The sequence below is a fragment of the Canis lupus genome, chromosome 26 (genome assembly GCF_003254725.2).
Source record: "Canis lupus dingo isolate Sandy chromosome 26, ASM325472v2, whole genome shotgun sequence".
Taxonomy (NCBI): Eukaryota; Metazoa; Chordata; class Mammalia; order Carnivora; family Canidae; genus Canis; species Canis lupus.
This window is the reverse complement of record NC_064268.1, coordinates 26,246,526-26,268,982: the sequence shown is the minus strand read 5'-3', so window position 1 is coordinate 26,268,982 and position 22,457 is coordinate 26,246,526. Positions and strand designations below refer to the sequence as shown.

The 22,457-nt window shown below is 46.7% G+C and overlaps 1 gene segment (V, D, J or C); it reads right to left on the bottom strand.

The window, feature by feature from the left end:
• Positions 1-11,667: 11,667 nt before the first annotated feature.
• Positions 11,668-12,303, bottom strand: LOC125753774 (probable non-functional immunoglobulin lambda variable 1-50). The segment is given in 2 exon segments: positions 11,668-12,035; positions 12,148-12,303. Coding segments are annotated over 2 exon segments (426 nt in total).
• Between the last annotated feature and the right edge of the window lie 10,154 nt (positions 12,304-22,457).

Here is a 22,457-nt window from a genome sequence, read left to right as displayed (position 1 = left end):
TGAAACATGAGATGTTTGAGAACTTTTTATCACATGAATGAGTGGAGACTGGAATCAATCCATAACAATTTATATCCTCAGTTTATTCACATTTTATAGTTTTTACCTAATGTCCCTTTTCTATTCTGAGACTCCAATCAGGATTATTCGTTACATTCCTCATATCTCAAGCTTCTCTTACTGTGACATTTTCTCAGGCTCTCCTTGTTTTCTGGTGTCTATGTCTACACTTACTGAGTGAGGATTATTCCTGACATCCTTCAGGACCAAGAGTTTACACCTGTTACTCAAAATTCTCTGCACAGGAAAGCGTCTCTTCTGTTTATGCATTTGTACCAGCAGTTAACAGTATGGTTCGTGGACATCTCCTATAGACTTGGAGTTAAAACTCAATACCATTGTATTTATTTGGTCCTCAAATCTTTCCAGTTTTTCTCAGTGGGAGCATTTTCAGTTGGCTCATGAACTCCTTGACACACCCTGTCATGACGTGTGTGTGCACCTGTGTATGCATGGTGGGAGTGCATTGATTTGCTTGTGTTTGTTCTGACGGATTCTTCACTTTCTGACACTACAAGCTGATCCCTGTTCATCCTGCCTCTCCTCCTGAGAGAATGGGATTAGAGAGCATTATCTGGGGAAATGCACCATAGTGACATTATGGGACTTCACTGCATCTAATCCCTCACAGCGGAAACATGAAGGAATTCTATGTGGGAGTAAGTAACCCGAACATGCACATAGTGATGACCTTTTCCACTTGCAATTATCTGTCTCCACCAAACTACACATGATTGCAAACTACCATCTCCAGCTAAAATCCATGACCACAGTCTTCACTCGGGCCTCCTTCCTTGATGAATCTCCATTCCTGAAGTGAGCAAGCAGCTTGCAGCAACATCCATCCATTTACTCATTTGCACAATTTCAAGACACAGCATGGCCCTAACAAAACCATGCACCTGTTCCCCCCAAGACACACCCTTGTCTACTAGACACAGAGCTCTGTGCAGTCTCTCATGACTTTACACTTACAGGATCCACTCACGTTCAATGTCTCAGTGGAGCAGCTTTCCCCCAAGCCCTGCACTGAGGTGGGCTCATAGGTTTGTCCTGCGGGTCCATGGGTTTGGTTACAGACTACATTCCTTCATGGGCCTCAAACCTTATAATTGACTTTTATATGCAGACTTTAGGGCTCTGTCAAGTGGCTCTACATGGTTCAGTGAATTCTGACAGTGCCATAGTGTCATTTAAGTACCATCACAGTAGCATATTGAAGAATTGCTTTGCTCAAAAACAATTTTCTCTGTTCATGTGTACTTTTTCTTCTTTTAGCCTCTAAGAAACAGGAGATATTATTACACTCTCAAGATAATTGCTCTTCAAAAATGTAATACAATAATCATAATACTATGAAAAATATCCGCTTTTACAAATGTGCCACATATTGAATGACATGTTAGTCAGGACCAGCTGTGTGTTAGTTAAATATAAACCTGTAATAAACCTCCAGGGGAAGATATCTGGTTACTATCAGTTTTATTTATTTTTATCTTTTTAAAGATTAAATTTATTTATTCATGAGACACAGAGAGAGAGAGAGAGAGACAAAGACAGAGACAGAGAGAGAGAGAGAGAGAGAGAGAAGCAGAGACACAGGAAGAGGGAGAAACAGGCTCCATGCAGGAAGACTGATGCAGGACTCAATTCAGGTATCCCAGATCATGCCCTGGGATGAGGGCAGCGCAAACCGCTGAGTCTCCTGGGCTGCCCCCAGACCCTGAGGGCAGATGGATCAGCACAGGCTGGGACAGGGAACCTGCAAACAGAGACCCTCATGGGGGATGGGTCATTGAAGCTGGGAGTATCTCAGTTTTGGGGGATCATCAAGCCTGGGAGCTCATCCAGAAGACTGGTGCTGTTCTGAGCAGAAAGAGCAGAGCATAGTGACATGTGTTGGGAGGGATGTTTGCAGACCTTCACACCCCAGAGGGGAAGAGGAGTCATGGAGTAGCATGTGCTGAATGTCCAAGGTCAGGCTACAGTGCCCAAGACAGTGGGCGTCATGAAGAAGAAGGGGTTGAGTCGAACCCCAACCTCTTTCCCCCTGCACATTCCCAGGACTCCAGCCACAGGGAGGCAGATCTGGGGACTCTCTATCATCCCTTCAACCCCTGGAGGGAGGAGGACATCATCCTGGTCACTGCATCTCACCTCATCTTCTCCCTGGTGTCCCCTTGGGCAGGAGCCTGAGAGGACCTTCCTGAAGTATGGGGGTCTTGGCCTTGATCGCAGGTGGGCCTTGGTCCCAGACTTTGGCATCAGCTGCCTTCCCAGCTGCCAGCACCCCATGAACCCCAGGGACAGGCTCCCAGTCCCCTGCTGCCCCAGCCCTGGTCTCCCCTATCTGAGATGAGGGGATGGGAGTCCAGAACATAGGCCCCCTGCCTCCAGTGCTATGAATCCCCTTTCCATTGGTCTCAGAGAACAGGTCACACCCAGGCCACACCCATCCTTCTTGAGGCTGCACCTCATGGCCCTCAATGGCTCAGAATCCCCTGCTGTGGCTCCTCCCTGGGGACTATCTCCAATTGTACCCATTGCTTCACTGCTTCTCCAAGATTAACAGGGTCATCACCATCCCCAGGGCATGAAGCACATGGAAAAAGACACCAGGGATGCTGTCTCCATGGACTCCAAGGTGAGTCCTTGAAGCCTGGTCTCTCCCTGTCTCTGTGTCTGTCTCTGACCCCAGTTCCTTCTTCTGTCAGCTGAGCCTCTGTCCACACTCTTGATGGGGAGGCCACAGGCTAGACCTGACTCTACGATGATTTCTGTTTCAGGCTACAATTTTCAGGTTTATAAGTAATCAACCTTTAGTTATCAAAGTTTCCTGTGTTGTATCTGAAGGACCTCCTGCAGTTGCCATCAGAACCACAAGGGCAGGTCCGACCTTGACATTGGTCATGGAGAGGCTGAGACCCTCACAACACAGGACCTTCTGTTCCAGAAGGGACAACACTGGCTCCCACCATCTGTGACATTAGAGGTTGTGGTTCAATTCCAGGCACAGCTCTGAAACATCACAATGACTGACCCTCCACCCAGGGGGCACACTCTGTCATCTGGACTAAGGGGCTCATGTGCAGTTTCTTTGCTCCCTTTTCAAACTGCCTGTTCAATCTCCCACAGGTCCCTACCTTCCTATCTTCTCCCTTTGGGGACATAGGGTCACACCTCCTTGGAACATTGGATGGGATGATGTCCCCCTGTGAGCTCCGTCATGGATCCCAGACTCCTAGATGACATTCCCAGCCTGCATGTAAGAGCTGTCGCTCTGGGGTACAGTTTACTGAGCTGTGACAATACAGCAGTGTGGTGTGGCCGCCTTCACAGGGCCAGTAGGAGAGTGACATCACCATGAATACAGTCACCTCACATACTCACCCTCCTCCTTCCTCCACCTGCTGTGAATCACTGGCCTCCTTACCACCTCTAGATTCCCGCCTCTTCCAAAATACGATGAAATTCCAATGACGTGAAATGTAGTCTTGATATGTTCTTCTTTCCTAAGAAATGTGTAGTTAATACTCATGTATATTTTTGGACTTGAGAGCATATTTCCTTAAATTTTGACTAATATTCCACTATGTGAATATACATCATGTTGGAGGACATCTTCTTTACCTAAAGCGTCGGTCATTTTATAAAAAGCTAGTATAAAACCCGATGTGCAGGTTTTTGATTACCTTCAGGCTGGTGATTATGAGTAAAGTTTCCAGAAACATTCACATGGGTGTTTTTCTCTAGAAAGCTATTTTTTTTACCTTTCATAATTTTGAGTGTTGTATTGATTTATTGTTCCAAGCCAACATCAAATAATAAACATAACTAGTGGAGGGAGGAGCAAGATGGCGGAGGAGTAGGGTCTCCAAATCACCTGTCTCCACCAAACTACCTAGAAAACCTTCAAATTATCCTGAAAATCTATGAATTCGGCCTGAGATTCAAAGAGAGACCAGCTGGAATGCTACAGTGAGAAGAGTTCGCGCATCTATCAAGGTAGGAAGACGGGGAAAAGAAATAAAGGAACAAAGGCCTCCGAGGGGGAGGGGCCCCGCGAGGAGCCGGGCTGAGGCCGGGGCGAGTGTCCCCAGGACAGGAGAGCCCCGTCCCGGAGACGCAGGAGCTGCACCGACCTTCCCGGGGGAAAGGGGCTCGCGGGGAGTTGGAGCAGGACCAGGAGGGCGAGGAGGCCCTCGGGCTACCGGGGACAGTAACAGAGCAACTGCGCGCCCAGGAGAGTGCGCCGAGCTCCCTAAGGGCTGCAGCGCGCACGGCGGGACCCGGCGGGACCCGGAGCAGCTGAAGGGGCTCGGGGGCGGCTCCGCGGAGGGGGCTGCGGGGCCCCGGGAGCAGCTCGGAGGGGCTCGGGCAGAAGAAGAGGCTCCGTGCGGAGGGGGCTGCGCGGTTCCAGGAGCAGCTCGGAGGGGCTCGGGCGGCAGCTCCGCGGAGGGGGCTGCGCGGCCCGGGAGCGCGAATCCACCAGCGCAGGCTCCGGAGCACAGGGCGCCGGGACACAGCCCAGGATCCCGCCTCCCCCGGGACAGGCAGAGGCCGGGAGGGCCCAGGACAGCGAGGACGCTCCTGCCCCAGCTGAGCAGATCAGCGGCCCCGCCCCGGAGCCTCCAGGCCCTGCAGACGGAGTTCCTGCCGGAGCTGAATCCAGGGCTCCAGAGCTGCCCCGCCACTGGGGCTGTTCCTCCTGCGGCCTCACGGGGTAAACAACCCCCACCGAGCCCTGCACCAGACAGGGGCACAGCAGCTCCCCCAACTGCTAACACCTGAAAATCAGCACAACAGGCCCCTCCCCCAAAAGACCAGCTAGACGGACAACTTCCAGGAGAAGCCAAGGGACTTAAAGAACACAGAATCAGAAGATACTCCCCGGTGGTTCTTTTTTTTGTTTGTTTTTGTTTTTGTTTTTGTTTTGTTTTGCTTTTTGATTTGTTTCCTTCCCCCACCCCCTTTTTTTCTCCTTTCTTTTTCTTTCTCTTTTTCTTCTTTTTTTTTTTTCGTTTTTTTTTCTTTTTCTTCCCTTTTTTTTTCTCTTTCTCTTTTCTTTCCTTCTTTCTCTCCTCTCTTTTTCTCTTTTTCCCAATACAACTTGCTTTTGGCCACTCTGCACTGAGCAAAATGACTAGAAGGAAAACCTCACCTCAAAAGAAAGAATCAGAAACAGTCCTCTCTCCCACAGAGTTACAAAATCTGGATTACAATTCAATGTCAGAAAGCCAATTCAGAAGCACTATTATACAGCTACTGGTGGCTCTAGAAAAAAGTATAAAGGACTCAAGAGACTTCATGACTGCAGAATTTAGAGCTAATCAGGCAGAAATTAAAAACCAATTGAATGAGATGCAATCCAAACTAGAAGTCCTAACGACGAGGGTTAACGAGGTGGAAGAACGAGTGAGTGACCTAGAAGACAAGTTGACAGCAAAGAGGGAAACTGAGGAAAAAAGAGACAAACAATTAAAAGACCATGAAGATAGATTAAGGGAAATAAACGACAGCCTGAGGAAGAAAAACCTACGTTTAATTGGGGTTCCCGAGGGCGCCGAAAGGGACAGAGGGCCAGAATATGTATTTGAACAAATTCTAGCTGAAAACTTTCCTAATCTGGGAAGGGAAACAGGCATTCAGATCCAGGAAATAGAGAGATCCCCCCCTAAAATCAATAAAAACCGTTCAACACCTCGACATTTAATTGTGAAGCTTGCAAATTCCAAAGATAAGGAGAAGATCCTTAAAGCAGCAAGAGACAAGAAATCCCTGACTTTTATGGGGAGGAGTATTAGGGTAACAGCAGACCTCTCCACAGAGACCTGGCAGGCCAGAAAAGGCTGGCAGGATATATTCAGGGTCCTAAATGAGAAGAACATGCAACCAAGAATACTTTATCCAGCAAGGCTCTCATTCAAAATGGAAGGAGAGATAAAGAGCTTCCAAGACAGGCAGCAACTAAAAGAATATGTGACCTCCAAACCAGCTCTGCAAGAAATTTTAAGGGGGCCTCTTAAAATTCCCCTTTAAGAAGAAGTTCAGTGGAACAGTCCACAAAAACAAAGACTGAATAGATATCATGATGACACTAAACTCATATCTCTCAATAGTAACTCTGAATGTGAACGGGCTTAATGACCCCATCAAAAGGCACAGGGTTTCAGACTGGATAAAAAAGCAGGACCCATCTATTTGCTGTCTACAAGAGACTCATTTTAGACAGAAGGACACCTACAGCCTGAAAATAAAAGGTTGGAGAACCATTTACCATTCGAATGGTCCTCAAAAGAAAGCAGGGGTAGCCATCCTTATATCAGATAAACTAAAATTTACCCCAAAGACTGTAGTGAGAGATGAAGAGGGACACTATATCATACTTAAAGGATCTATTCAACAAGAGGACTTAACAATCCTCAATATATATGCTCCGAATGTGGGAGCTGCCAAATATATAAATCAATTATTAACCAAAGTGAAGAAATACTTAGATAATAATACACTTATACTTGGTGACTTCAATCTAGCTCTTTCTATACTCGATAGGTCTTCTAAGCAAAACATCTCCAAAGAAACGAGAGCTTTAAATGATACACTGGACCAGATGGATTTCACAGATATCTACAGAACTTTACATCCAAACTCAACTGAATACACATTCTTCTCAAGCGCACATGGAACTTTCTCCAGAATAGACCACATATTGGGTCACAAATCGGGTCTGAACCGATACCAAAAGATTGGGATTGTCCCCTGCATATTCTCGGACCATAATGCCTTGAAATTAGAACTAAATCACAACAAGAAGTTTGGAAGGACCTCAAACACATGGAGGTTAAGGACCATCCTGCTAAAAGATAAAAGGGTCAACCAGGAAATTAAGGAAGAATTAAAAAGATTCATGGAAACTAATGAGAATGAAGATACAACCGTTCAAAATCTTTGGGATGCAGCGAAAGCTGTCCTAAGGGGGAAATACATCGCAATACAAGCATCCATTCAAAAACTGGAAAGAACTCAAATACAAAAGCTAACCTTACACATAAAGGAGCTAGAGAAAAAACAGCAAATAGATCCTACACCCAAGAGAAGAAGGGAGCTAATAAAGATTCGAGCAGAACTCAACGAAATCGAGACCAGAAGAACTGTGGAACAGATCAACAGAACCAGGAGTTGGTTCTTTGAAAGAATTAATAAGATAGATAAACCATTAGCCAGCCTTATTAAAAAGAAGAGAGAGAAGACTCAAATTAATAAAATCATGAATGAGAAAGGAGAGATCACTACCAACACCAAGGAAATACAAACGATTTTAAAAACATATTATGAACAGCTATACGCCAATAAATTAGGCAATCTAGAAGAAATGGACGCATTCCTGGAAAGCCACAAACTACCAAAACTGGAACAGGAAGAAATAGAAAACCTGAACAGGCCAATAACCAGGGAGGAAATTGAAGCAGTCATCAAAAACCTCCCAAGACACAAGAGTCCAGGGCCAGATGGCTTCCCAGGAGAATTTTATCAAACGTTTAAAGAAGAAATCATACCTATTCTCCTAAAGCTGTTTGGAAAGATAGAAAGAGATGGAGTACTTCCAAATTCGTTCTATGAAGCCAGCATCACCTTAATTCCAAAGCCAGACAAAGACCCCGCCAAAAAGGAGAATTACAGACCAATATCCCTGATGAACATGGATGCAAAAATTCTCAACAAGATACTGGCCAATAGGATCCAACAGTACATTAAGAAAATTATTCACCATGACCAAGTAGGATTTATCCCCGGGACACAAGGCTGGTTCAACACCCGTAAAACAATCAATGTGATTCATCATATCAGCAAGAGAAAAACCAAGAACCATATGATCCTCTCATTGGATGCAGAGAAAGCATTTGACAAAATACAGCATCCATTCCTGATCAAAACTCTTCAGAGTGTAGGGATAGAGGGAACATTCCTCGACATCTTAAAAGCCATCTATGAAAAGCCCACAGCAAATATCATTCTCAATGGGGAAGCACTGGGAGCCTTTCCCCTAAGATCAGGAACAAGACAGGGATGTCCACTCTCACCACTGCTATTCAACATAGTACTGGAAGTCCTAGCCTCAGCAATCAGACAACAAAAAGACATTAAAGGCATTCAAATTGGCAAAGAAGAAGTCAAACTCTCCCTCTTCGCCGATGACATGATACTCTACATAGAAAACCCAAAAGTCTCCACCCCAAGATTGCTAGAACTCATACAGCAATTCGGTAGCGTGGCAGGATACAAAATCAATGCCCAGAAGTCAGTGGCATTCCTATACACTAACAATGAGACTGAAGAAAGAGAAATTAAGGAGTCAATCCCATTTACAATTGCACCCAAAAGCATAAGATACCTAGGAATAAACCTCACCAAAGATGTAAAGGATCTATACCCTCAAAACTATAGAACACTTCTGAAAGAAATTGAGGAAGACACAAAGAGATGGAAAAATATTCCATGCTCATGGATTGGCAGAATTAATATTGTGAAAATGTCAATGTTACCCAGGGCAATATACACGTTTAATGCAATCCCTATCAAAATACCATGGACTTTCTTCAGAGAGTTAGAACAAATTATTTTAAGATTTGTGTGGAATCAGAAAAGACCCCGAATAGCCAGGGGAATTTTAAAAAAGAAAACCATATCTGGGGGCATCACAATGCCAGATTTCAGGTTGTACTACAAAGCTGTGGTCATCAAGACAGTGTGGTACTGGCACAAAAACAGACACATAGATCAGTGGAACAGAATAGAGAATCCAGAAGTGGACCCTGAACTTTATGGGCAACTAATATTCGATAAAGGAGGAAAGACTATCCATTGGAAGAAAGACAGTCTCTTCAATAAATGGTGCTGGGAAAATTGGACATCCACATGCAGAAGAATGAAACTAGACCACTCTCTTTCACCATACACAAAGATAAACTCAAAATGGATGAAAGATCTAAATGTGAGACAAGATTCCATCAAAATCCTAGAGAAGAACACAGGCAACACCCTTTTTGAACTCGGCCATAGTAACTTCTTGCAAGATACATCCACGAAGGCAAAAGAAACAAAAGCAAAAATGAACTATTGGGACTTCATCAAGATAAGAAGCTTTTGCACAGCAAAGGATACAGTCAACAAAACTCAAAGACAACCTACAGAATGGGAGAAGATATTTGCAAATGACATATCAGATAAAGGGCTAGTTTCCAAGATCTATAAAGAACTTATTAAACTCAACACCAAAGAAACAAACAATCCAATCATGAAATGGGCAAAAGACATGAACAGAAATCTCACAGAAGAAGACATAGACATGGCCAACATGCACATGAGAAAATGCTCTGCATCACTTGCCATCAGGGAAATACAAATCAAAACCACAATGAGATACCACCTCACACCAGTGAGAATGGGAAAAATTAACAAGGCAGGAAACAACAAATGTTGGAGAGGATGTGGAAAAAAGGGAACCCTCTTACACTGTTGGTGGGAATGTGAACTGGTGCAGCCACTGTGGAAAACTGTGTGGAGGTTCCTCAAACAGTTAAAAATATACCTGCCCTACGACCCAGCAATTGCACTGTTGGGGATTTACCCCAAAGATACAAATGCAATGAAACGCTGGGACACCTGCACCCCGATGTTTCTAGCAGCAATGGCCACGATAGCCAAACTGTGGAAGGAGCCTCGGTGTCCAACGAAAGATGAATGGATAAAGAAGATGTGGTTTATGTATACAATGGAATATTACTCAGCTATTAGAAATGACAAATACCCACCATTTGCTTCAACGTGGATGGAACTGGAGGGTATTATGCTGAGTGAAGTAAGTCAGTCGGAGAAGGACAAACATTATATGTTCTCATTCATTTGGGGAATATAAATAATAGTGAAAGGGAAAATAAGGGAAGGGAGAAGAAATGTGTGGGAAATATCAGAAAGGGAGACAGAACATAAAGACTGCTAACTCTGGGAAACGAACTAGGGGTGGTAGAAGGGGAGGAGGGCGGGGGGTGGGAGTGAATGGGTGACGGGCACTGGGTGTTATTCTGTATGTTAGTAAATTGAACACCAATAAAAAAAAAAAAAAAAAAAAAAAAAAAATAAACATAACTAGTCCTCTGCTTGATGCTGAGCTAATAATGAGCTCAGCTGCAGAGAGCTGACATGTGCATCAGCAGAGCAGGGATGGGGCTGAAGGACCATAATAGCTTCATGATCTATGAGTATTTCTTTTTTCTTTTTTTTTAAATTTTTTATTGGTGTTCAATTTACTAACATACAGAATAACCCCCAGTGCCCGTCACCCATTCACTCTCACCCCCCGCCCTCCTCCCCTTCTACCACCCCTAGTTCGTTTCCCAGAGTTAGCATTCGTTACGTTCTGTCTCCCTTTCTGATATTTCCCACACATTTCTTCTCCCTTCCCTTATATTCCTTTTCACTATTATTTATATTCCCCAAATGAATGAGAACATATAATGTTTGTCCTTCTCCGACTGACTTACTTCACTCAGCATAATACCCTCCAGTTCCATCCACGTTGAAGCAAATGGTGGGTATTTGTCATTTCTAATAGCTGAGTAATATTCCATTGTATACATAAACCACATCTTCTTTATCCATTCATCTTTCGTTGGACACCGAGGCTCCTTCCACAAAAACAGACACATAGATCAGTGGAACAGAATACAGAACCCAGAAGTGGACCCTGAACTTTATGGTCAACTAATATTCGATAAAGGAGGAAAGACTATCCATTGGAAGAAAGACAGTCTCTTCAATAAATGGTGCTGGGAAAATTGGACATCCACATGCAGAAGAATGAAACTAGACCACTCTCTTTCACCATACACAAAGATAAACTCAAAATGGATGAAAGATCTAAATGTGAGACAAGATTCCATCAAAATCCTAGAGAAGAACACAGGCAACACCCTTTTTGAACTCGGCCATAGTAACTTCTTGCAAGATACATCCACGAAGGCAAAAGAAACAAAAGCAAAAATGCACTATTGGGACTTCATCAAGATAAGAAGCTTTTGCACAGCAAAGGATACAGTCAACAAAACTCAAACACAACCTACAGAATGGGAGAAGATATTTGCAAATGACATATCAGATAAAGGGCTAGTTTCCAAGATCTATAAAGAACTTATTAAACTCAACACCAAAGAAACAAACAATCCAATCATGAAATGGGCAAAAGACATGAAGAGAAATCTCACAGAGGAAGACATAGACATGGCCAACATGCATATGAGAAAATGCTCTGCATCACTTGCCATCAGGGAAATACAAATCAAGATCTATGAGTATTTCATTTACTGAAAAATTAGAAGATGATAAGAAAATGTTCACTATCCTAGAAGAAACTGTCCCAGCTCATGAGGACAAAACTTTCTCTTTCATCTGAGACTCATTTTGTACAATTGGGGCTACTCTGAGGACACAGAGAACAAAGGAGCCAACATTCCCAGGTGGGTCCCAGGATGTATCTGGGTCCAGGGCATCAAGCATAAAATAAGCAGAAACCCTGAGGGAGCCTAAGCAGGCAGCTGCTGGGGCGCTCACTCACTTTGCAGACGGGTAAGTGGGTTTTTGTCTCACTTCCCCACAGGCCTGGAGCACCGTGGGAACAGTGAGACTGTTGTCCCATGTAGAGCAGTAATAATCAGCCTCGTCCTCAGCCTGGAGCCCAGAGATGGTCAGGGTGGCTGTGTTGCCTGACTTGGAGCCAGAGAATCGATCGGGGACCCCCGAGGGTCGGTTACTATTACCATAGATGAGGGTTCTGGGGCGTGTTCCCGGGAGCTGTTGGTACCAGCCCACATAATCTCTACCAATGTTGGAGCTGCTTCCAGTGCAGGAGATGGTGACCCTCTGGCCCAGAGACCCGGACACTGAGGCTGGCTGAGTCAGCACAGACTGGGCCCAGGAACCTGCAAGGGGGAGAGACACAGAGAGGGTGATGCTGGGGTCTGGACATAAGAGAAGGAAGCAGGGAACCACGTGTCCTCCCAGGTTCCCTTCACTGTCCCTACATCCAGTCACCTGTGAAGTGAGCGAGGAGGGTGAGGAGGAAAGAGGACCAGGCCATGGTGGAGGTCATCACTGATCCTGCCTCTGTGGTCCCACAGCTGAGCAGAGCCTTCCCTCATCTCTCCCTTCCCCTCTTCATCCTCTGAGAGAGGGAGGGGCTGTCCATGCAAATGAGACCCCAGTTCTCTGACCCTCCCTGGCTGTTGGTCAGGTCCCTCTGCCTGATGATGTCAGGAGGTTGGACAGGGGAGGGGCTGTTTGGGGCTGTGTTGGGGAGGTCCCAGCTGTGAGCCTTGATCAGAGGGCACAGGCAGGGTCAGGATGTGTTCCCAGCTCTAATCAAGCCTGAGCCTTCAGAAATAATCCTCAACCTCCTTTTGATATCCAGAAACTACCACACCATGCATGACATGTGTCCCTTTAAATAGCCACTCATCACACAGTGTAGATTTTAGGCTTCACTCTAATTGCTCGGTGTGAAAATATCCACGGCTCTGTCAGCTGTTCATGGGCCATTCAGGACTGAGGTTGTGTGTCTACACCAACTCCTCTGACATCACTGTCTCATCCAGAGGAGTAACGGGTCCCCTTTTACACGTGGCCTTTTCTATGCATTATGCTGAGACCTTCCTCCTATATGATCCCCTTGGTTGCAGCCCTCACCATCTGAGGACACATGGAGGGAGCTTCTCCAGGTTGTGGGTGGAAGCCCTCATATGCATTCTTGGAAAGGTTACACACTGAAAATCGTTGTCATATCTCACTGTTTTCACCTGTTTTAAATATTAGTTCTCCCCACCCTGTGGGCAGTGACTCCCTCCTAGGTTTTGTCCTCCTAGCATTGCCATGTAAGGTCGGCACTGACCTCAGAGCACAAGGGACAGACGTGTCAGGATATTTTAGCAGGGAAGATGTGACAGCTGGAGAATTTCTGACAAGAATCCAGAGGAAGAGATTGCATTTGGTCACCCCCTTGACCAACCAACTATGCACATAAATTGGATGAATGTTCTTTTTTAGAAACTCTTCTCAATAACAGTGATTGACACTCAGTGATGATGTCACTGTGAAGATGCAGTGGAGTCATTAGTATATTGTTCCCAGATCTGTCTATTGCAGGGAGAATGTGCATGGAAATTGTGGTTAAAATCATCAGCATAGAACAAAGAAGATTGAAAGTCTTTGGTTTTCATTTGAATAGACATCTATAAACATTTTTAAAAAGAGTTTATCTATTTATTCATGACAGAAAAGGAAAAAGAGAGAGGCAGAGACATGGGCAGAGGGAGAAGCAGGCTCCCCTTAGGGATCTCAATATGGGCCTCAATCCCTGAACTCCAGAATCAGGCCCTGAGCCTAAAGCAGAGCTCAACCGCTGAGGCATCCTGGGATCCATATGAACATTTTATAAAATCACTTCTTATCTGTTTTTCCTAAGACTGTATCATGGGTCTGGTTTTGCAGGAAGGAAAGCCTGAAGTCGTGCCCATGAGCCACCATGAGGACCCTGTTGTATGAACTTCACAGCCATCTGCATGTTGGATTCCCAAATATAGATGAGCTTCCAGGATGAGCAATTCAGGGTCCCTCTCATATCTGGGGTGGGGCACAGCAGGGGACTGGGTCCAGCATGTTTAGGACAGAGCAATTGCCCATTCAGCCACCCATGAGTGGGACAATGAGGTTATACTGGCAAAATCCATCTGGACCCAGAGTTTCTATCAAAAGTCCCCTTTGAGTGGTGGAGAGGTGGAGATGAGGGGACCATGTCCCTGAGTTCACAGACCCTTTGGTCCTAATTTGGGACAGAAGATTTAGCAAGGTCCAGCCTGGATGGAGGTGTCCTTGGGGTGACTGAAGGGGTGAAAGCCAGCCCTGAGAGCACAGGGAGGGGGTGTCCTACATCCCCAGGAGCCTTGAGCTTTGGTGGAGCAGCTCTGAGACTAGGGTCCCAGAGTCAACGTACTGATCAGCCTCAGACAGTGACTGGGGACCAGAGATGGTCGGGGCTGAGCTGCCCATGGGGACAGAGACTCCCCCTGGGAATCCTGAGTATCAGCCTCATCCCAGGACTGCAGGTGTTAGGGCACATCTGGCTGCCCTGGTGACAGGACCTCAATCACACTTGATGTCCTGGGGGCCTCCTCTGATAGGGATTCTGATTCCTGGAGACTGTGACACTGAGGATGGCTGGGTGAGCACAGGTTGACCCTGACTTCTGGAGGGACAAGAATCCCAGAAAGTGCAAGGTGCAGCACAGTTTACTCTCAGAAAGTGGAGAGAGCTGTGCGAGTGTGTGTGTATGTGTGTTTAATATGAGCAAAAAAACGAGGCAATGACCTCCTGTCCCTCTTATGACTTCTCCTGAGGGATGGTTCTCCATGAAGTTGATTCTGGATTTTAAAGGGCAAGTGTCCCAGAGCCCTTTTACTGGGAGAGGATTTACTGTAGGCCTGGAGAACTCATTTGAAAACAGACGTGTTCTTTGCTGTGCAAAAGCTTCTTATCTTGATGAAGTCCCAATAGTTCATTTTTGCTTTTGTTTCTTTTGCCTTCGTGGATGTATCTTGCAAGAAGTTACTATGGCCGAGTTCAAAAAGGATGTTGCCTGTGTTCTTCTCTAGGATTTTGATGGAATCTTGTCTCACATTTAGATCTTTCATCCATTTTGAGTTTATCTTTGTGTATGGTGAAAGAGAGTGGTCTAGTTTCATTCTTCTGCATGTGGATGACCAATTTTCCCAGCACCATTTATTGAAAGGATACAGTCAACAAAACTCAAAGACAACCTACAGAATGGGAGAAGATATTTGCAAATGACATATCAGATAAAGGGCTAGTTTCCAAGATCTATAAAGAACTTATCAAACTCAACACCAAAGAAACAAACAATCCAATCATGAAATGGGCAAAAGACATGAACAGAAATCTCACAGAGGAAGACATAGACATGGCCAACATGCACATGAGAAAATGCTCTGCATCACTTGCCATCAGGGAAATACAAATCAAAACCACAATGAGATACCACCTCACACCAGTGAGAATGGGGAAAATTAACAAGGCAGGAAACAACCAATGTTGGAGAGGATGCGGAGAAAAGGGAACCCTCTTACACTGTTGGTGGGAATGTGAACTGGTGCAGCCACTCTGGAAAACTGTGTGGAGGTTCCTCAAACAGTTAAAAATAGACCTGCCCTACGACCCAGCAATTGCACTGTTGGGGATTTACCCCAAAGAGACAAATGCAATGAAACGCCGGGACACCTGCACCCCGATGTTTATAGCAGCAATGGCCACGATAGCCAAACTGTGGAAGGAGCCTCGGTGTCCAACGAAAGATGAATGGATAAAGAAGATGTGGTTTATGTATACAATGGAATATTACTCAGCTATTAGAAATGACAAATACCCACCATTTGCTTCAACGTGGATGGAACTGGAGGGTATTATGCTGAGTGAAGTAAGCCAGTCAGAGAAGGACAAACATTATATGTTCTCATTCATTTGGGGAATATAAATAATAGTGAAAGGGAATATAAGGGAAGGGGGAAGAAATGTGTGGGAAATATCAGAAAGGGAGACAGAACGTAAAGACTGCTAACTCTGGGAAACGAACTAGGGGTGGTGGAAGGGGAGGAGGGCGGGGGGTGGGAGTGAATGGGTGACGGGCACTGGGGGTTATTCTGTATGTTAGTAAATTGAACACCAATAAAAAAAAATTAAAAAAAAAAAGAAAACAGACGTGTTAACAGCTTACGGAGTCAGAATTCCAGGGCTTGTAGAGTGACATCATGTGCCCATTTTTTCTCCTTGGGCCTCCATCCACAGAGTAACTTAGCAGGGTTTATTTATTTTTTTTAAAAAAACTTTATTTATTTATTCATGAGAGACACAGAGAGAGGCAGAGACAGACACAGGCAGAGGGAGAAGCAGGCTCCATGCAGGGAGCCCAACCTGGGACTCAATCCCGGGTCTCCAGGTTCATGCCCTGGCCTGAAGGCGGCACTAAACCACTGAGCCACCTGGGCTGCCCTATCCATTCATCTTTTAAAGGATGTATGTGTTTTTTCTTCATATCATGACAATCATACATAAATAAACAATAAACACATGTGTTCATATTCCTGTGCGGATATAATAACCCACTTAGAGAAATGCCTAGTTGCGTGATTTCTGTTTTCCATCATATAAGTATATTTTGCTCTTTAATAACATGTCCAGCCAGAAAGAGCTCAGAACTGAGGAGCCAGAGGCAGAGACTGAAGCCTGAGAGACAGGAGAGCAGAGGGGAGAAGAGGAGGGAGGAGTGGGGATGTGGTCAGGGAGTCTGCAGGATCTAGTCCAAGTTCATATGGAGATGGTTCAGAGACAGGAGACTGTGACTGTGACCAGGGTTGTGGTCAATATACCTGCTATGGATGTATCAGTTGTGACAAGAGGTCACACTTTATGGAATGAGATGATAGATATGATTGTGGATGAATGTTTGGAGTCCACAAGTTCAGTTGTAGACAACGTATTTCTTCCTTTTCATCTTCTCCACATTGAGTGGTGACGTGCCATTATGCTCTGGTTCCTCATCTGTCTGTATCTTCCTGGGATCTATCATTTTCTCTTACCTCATGTGCATTACAGGACTGTTTCTGTTACCCGTGGAAGGTAAGTCATCATGCAGAAGAGACCACCCCGCTCTGTCTCTCCAGGTAAGTTTCTTCTGGATCTTTAGGCCCAGACATTTGTCTCACTCCCTCATTATCTGAGACACTGTGAGTATCGGAAGCTGCTCCCACTGCCATGATCTGTAGCACAGTGACAGTCAGACTTGTCCTCTGGCTGCAGCCCAGAGATCAGCAGGATCCCTGCATTGGCTGAGGCATCTTTGGATCCAGAGAAGTGCCTGGGACCCCAAATCCCAATCATGCACTTGAGTCTGAGTAGTAGTACAGGATGTACTGTGGAAGGTGCCCTGTCTCCTTGAGAAGTATGTTTAGTAGTTGGCGACACTGCTCAGGGTGTAGGTACATCTGGAGTTTGTTCATGCAGATGAGGAGGGCAGCTGGGTCAGCACAGGCTGGGACAGGAACCTACAGATGCAGACACACATAAGGCAATAGCTAGGTTTAAAGTAAATTTTCTCTAGGTTCTGAACCAGAGGAGTGATTCAGGATGATCCCTGAGGCCTGTCCCTAATTGTGCAGTGAGACAGGAACACCAAGAGGACAGGAGTCCAGACATGGTGACCTGGCTCCTGATCCACAATGTGGGCTGGACTACCCAGGCGCCTTTTCTCCTCCACCCTCTGCCACAGGAGAGACTGTCCATGCACATGGGCTCTACCCACTGACTGTCCAACCCTCCTTGAGTCCTGCTGCTGGAGCTTAGCTTGCACCACACACTGAGGAGGATGGGCATTGCTGCAGCCCTGGGGAGAGCTCTGGGAGGAAGCACCTGCTGAGACAACACACAAGTCCCCGGGGGAAGCTCTGCCAGGACAGAAGGGACACAGCTGCTGAGTCCCATCAGGGAGCACTGGGCCAGGCCTCAAGGCCCAGGCTGTTTGAATGATTCTCACTAATGAGCTGCTTAGAGACCACCAGGCAGTCCTACAGCGCCCCATGCTGGTCCAGGGCACACACCTCACCATGACCCAAACCCTGAGAGTGAGCTGGTGTCTCCACCTCGCTAAGTCTCATTTCTAGGTACCAGGATCCTTTAGTCCTGCCCATGATACTGCTGAGTCTCATTCTCGAAGGGATCCTGATCTATGCTAATATCAGTGAAATTTAATAAAAGGAAAATCTCTTTGGAAGGGAGTTCAGACACCAATAAGGGGGGCTCTCGTGCCCACCACTCCTCAATTGCAGACCCAGCTTCCAATAAAGACACTTATTCACACCCAAGGGAATGAGGACAGAACCAAGGTGTTTGGGTCCCAAGTCCCCACGTCTACTTGTCACCTCTGCAGATATCTCAGCAAAAACTGGCACTGGGATGGCCTCTGCCAACTGCCCTGGGTGATTATCCAACTAGGATTATCTAAACCAACATTAAGTACATAATTGTCCCGAGGGCTCTAATTCCGAAGTCATTACAGAGATCCTCTTACTGTGGATGGTACTGTGTTCATTGCTGTTGCTCTAGTTGTATGAGGGTCTCCTGATAGGTTCTCTCACCCACAGGGACAGGCTCTGGGCTCTCCTGTTGTCTTTGCCTTGAGAATATAATGTTGGTTGGGAAAGGGCATATCTTGCATCTCTATCTGGGTTTTATTTTTTTTATTTTTTTTTTTAAAGATTTTTTTATTTATTTATTCATAGAGACACAGCTAGAGAGAGAGACAGAGACACAGGCAGAGGGAGAAGCAGGCTCCATGCAGGGAGCCCGATGTGGGACTCGATCCCGGGGTCTCCAGGATCACACCCTGGGCTGCAGGCGGCGCTAAACCGCTGCGCCACTGGGGCTGCCCTCTATCTGGGTTTTAATATCTTATTGTTGTATTCTTGGCAACTCAATATTTTCCTCTGTATCAATGGTATATTTATGACTTTTTAGTCAACTTAATATTTGTCCTGCATATAAGGACAGAGATGAAAAGAATGTTAGTATATATGGACACAAACTCCCTTTGGTATAGATACTTCCTCCACTACTGGAGAAGGGCTCCTGTGGCCTATTATCTACAACATCCTGGGCCATGATTCATTGCATTGGAAAGTGCTTCATACACTGACCCTGAAGGAAAGTGGGACTTTCTGGAAATTGTCTGAGAATATTGAGATGCTTTATGATAATAGGACTGGAGACCAAGGTTTAGGTGAAAAATAAGGCTTGTCATAATCATCCCACATAACGGATTTGAGAGGGAATATAATTTGAGAAGAAAGATATCAACCCATCTCAGCTAAGTTTCCAGAGCTCAGGGAATGATGAAGAAATCCAGGGACACAGGAGAAGATATCCAAGGGGGGTGGTGGTGGCAGGAAACTAACTGGATTGCAGGTGACACAGGCTGGACTTCTGCTCTTTTTGGCATCCCCTCCTCACCGACACCACCTTAGGTGAGCCGCTATTTTCTCCTGAACACAGACTGACCAGACCTGTATGAAGAGACAAGCAAGACAGGGAGAAATTGTCATAGAGCCTCTACTTGGCTTTTAATAGCAGTATTGGAGGAAGGTACCACTTGAGATGGCATGGGACTTAGGTGATGACAGGGGAGGAGGGAGTCAGACAGAAGTGGAGGGGAGATATTTATCTCACTTCCCCATGTAGCAGTAGCTCCCGTGACATGGTGATTCAAGCCAAGTGAGTGACATTGATAATGATTCCTCCTCAACCTGGAACCCAGTGTTAAGAGGCCAACCATACAGAGCCAGTGTCAGAAAATCAGGCTGTAGCCTGGAAGCTCAGTCAAGGCTGTGCTAGCTCACAACTCAGGGCTTCTCCCAGAGAGCTCTTATTATAGTTACCCCCATTTCACTGCTCTTCCCTCCGCAAAAGGGGAATCCTACATTTGAGTCTTCACAACAGAGTCATGGGCACAGGGATTTGCAGAAAATACTCAGATTCCTCCTCCCCAGACATCCAAACTATTCCCCTCCACCCAGGATTGTTGCAAACCCCCACTGTGTACTGGAGGAGAGAAGGCCACAAGCAGGCACTGGGGGATCTGAGGATGCCCATGGTCCTGAGTGATGTCAGCTGTGGGAAGTCACATCCACAGGAGCTCTTACCTAGTGTCCCTGGATCAGGTTCAGGGTTTTTACAACTTTTCAGGACCCCAAATCCCCCATGCCTAACCACATCGCTGATGTCACAGATGTGCCTCAAGTACACAGCTCTGTGCCTGGAATTCCTCCTGGGCCTGGTTCTCACACAGCAACTCACATCCTAGTACTTCATCCTTGGGACTCAGTGAGCCATGGCCAGTCCTGAGAAAGGGGCCTAGGAGGGATGAGGAGGTCTCTGCTCTGATGGTTGGAAAGGCAGAGACTAGATGAAGAGAACTTTCAACCTGCTGGGATGGGCCCAGTGCTCTAACCATTAAGTAGACATGATTTGGGAAGAGATAAGAACCACCAGGTCAACAGGCTCTAATTTTCAATCTGGATCACTAGGAATATTTTTGTATCTTTTCCTTGTCCGTTTTTATTTCTTCTGGGAGTTCAAAAAGGTGGAATAAGAAATTAGGAGGAAAGACACTCTCATCCAGAATCTACTTCCAAGTAAAATCAGTGTGTATTCACGTTCTCTTAAATTGAAAGACAAGAGTCCAAGGCCATTGGCAGGCTGAGGTGTTGCCCCACATCCTCCTCTGTGTGTCCCTGTGACCAGAACCACTGTGCCATATTATACAGTAAGAGACAGCCTTGTCCTCTGGCTGCAGCCCAGAGATGAGCAGGAGTCCCACCTTGGGCAAGGTGTCTTTGGATCCAGAGTAGGGCTGGGGACGTTGAGGCCTTATCTGAGTCTTAGTAGTAGTACAGGAGACATCAGGGAGGGCTCCCTGGCTTCTTCTGGATCCAGTATATATGGCAGCTGCCAACACTGAAGCCACCGCTCAGGGTGCAGGTATGTGTGGCTGTTGCTCCCTGATATGCAGAGAGGGAGTGTGGCTGGGTCAGCCCTGGCTGGAAAAGGGACACTGCAAACACAGACACTCACAGGAGATGGGGCATTTAGGTGGGAGTTCCTTAGGAGATGATAATATCTGTGAAGCTCCCACAGAAGTCAGATGGTGCCAAATATTAGCAGAGAGAGAATAGGAGGAGAAGAGGAGTCCAAGCCATGTTGACACAGTCACTGATCCCCACAGTGAAGCAGGGCTGTCCCAGGCTTGTCTTATCCTCCCTACTGTCTCCAGGCAAATGAGGGTGCTATTTATACAAATTTGTGCTCCTTCCAGAATCTCTCAGACTCCCTCTGATCAGTGTTTCCCGAGAACAGAGGACAGAGGAGGCTGATGACAGGGCCTTCTCTGAGTGGACCCAGGAGGGGGTGGAGGAAGCAGCAGTGGGAACCCCCAGATGACCCTGCCCAGGAGCCTCTGCCAGGCCCTGAGGGCACCCAGCTGCAGGGTCTCACCAGGAGGCACAAGGGGCAGCAGCGCCTCTACACAGCCCTCAGGCCCAGGGGGCACCCCCAGCTGGGAGGGTCCCCCTGCAGGGCCCAAGGGGATGCACAGTGCCCCCTGCGGGTTACCTGTTCCTCTCAGGGTCCTCAGTGTCCTGAGGTTAACATTCAGAACTGTGTCACCAGCTCTCAGCAGTGACCTGAAGGATTGGGTGAAGCACCTGTGGGGTCTGATGTAAAGAACATGGATACACTGTCTGTGATTGAGAGCGTCCCACATGGAGGGAACAGTCATCCAGCTTTAATCACTCCTGAGAGTGTGGGAATGTCTACAAAACATAAATCATGCAAAACACTGAGCCTATCCCACCCCGAGTGAGTGTGGCTGTGTAGGGGGGACAGGAGCCTGAGACTGAACCCTGGGCCCCCTCTCCAGGTGCAGGATGGGGGACAAGAGTCCTGCATGCTCCTTCCCTCATTCCAGGCTGGCTCCCGGGGCTTCCCTGAAGCGTCCCTGCAGTGTCTGGGTAGTGGGGCTTCCCATCTGCTATGGGTCCTCAGGGGTGAGCCAGGTGTCTGATGAGGTGAGATGTGCCTCTCATTGTCTCCCCGATGGGAATGTTCCACATAGGGCTGAGGACAGTGAGCACGTGTTAGGGGAAATGTTTGCAAACCTTCACACCCCAGGGGGAGGAGGAGTCATGGAGGAGCATGAGCTGAATGTCCAGGGTCTGGCTGCAGTGCCCGGGACATCAGATGTCATGAAGAAGTGAGAATGGAGAAGAACCCTAAACTTTACACCCTCCTGCACACCCCCAGAATCACAGCCACAGGGAGGCAAAGCTGCGGATCTCTCTCATCCCTTCATCCCCCTGGGGGAGGAGCACTGCATTCTGGTCACTGCTGCCCACTGCCAATCCAGCTTCCTGATGTCTGTCATGGAAAGGGTCTGGGAAGACCCCTTAAGGTCTGGGAGCCTGGGGCTGACAGCAGGTGGACCCTGGACCTAGACACACACAGGGGCTGCCTTCCCAGCTGCAAGGATCCCATGGACCCCCAGGAACAGGCTACAAGTCCCCTGCAACCCCAGCCCTGAACCGCCCTGAATGAGATGAGTTGACAGGAGCCCAGAGCAGAGCTCCATTGCCTCCAGTGCTCTGGGTCCCCTACCCATTGTGCATGGAGACAGGCCATACCAAGGTCAAACTCAGCCTCCCTGAGGCTGCACCTCATGGCCCCAAATGGTT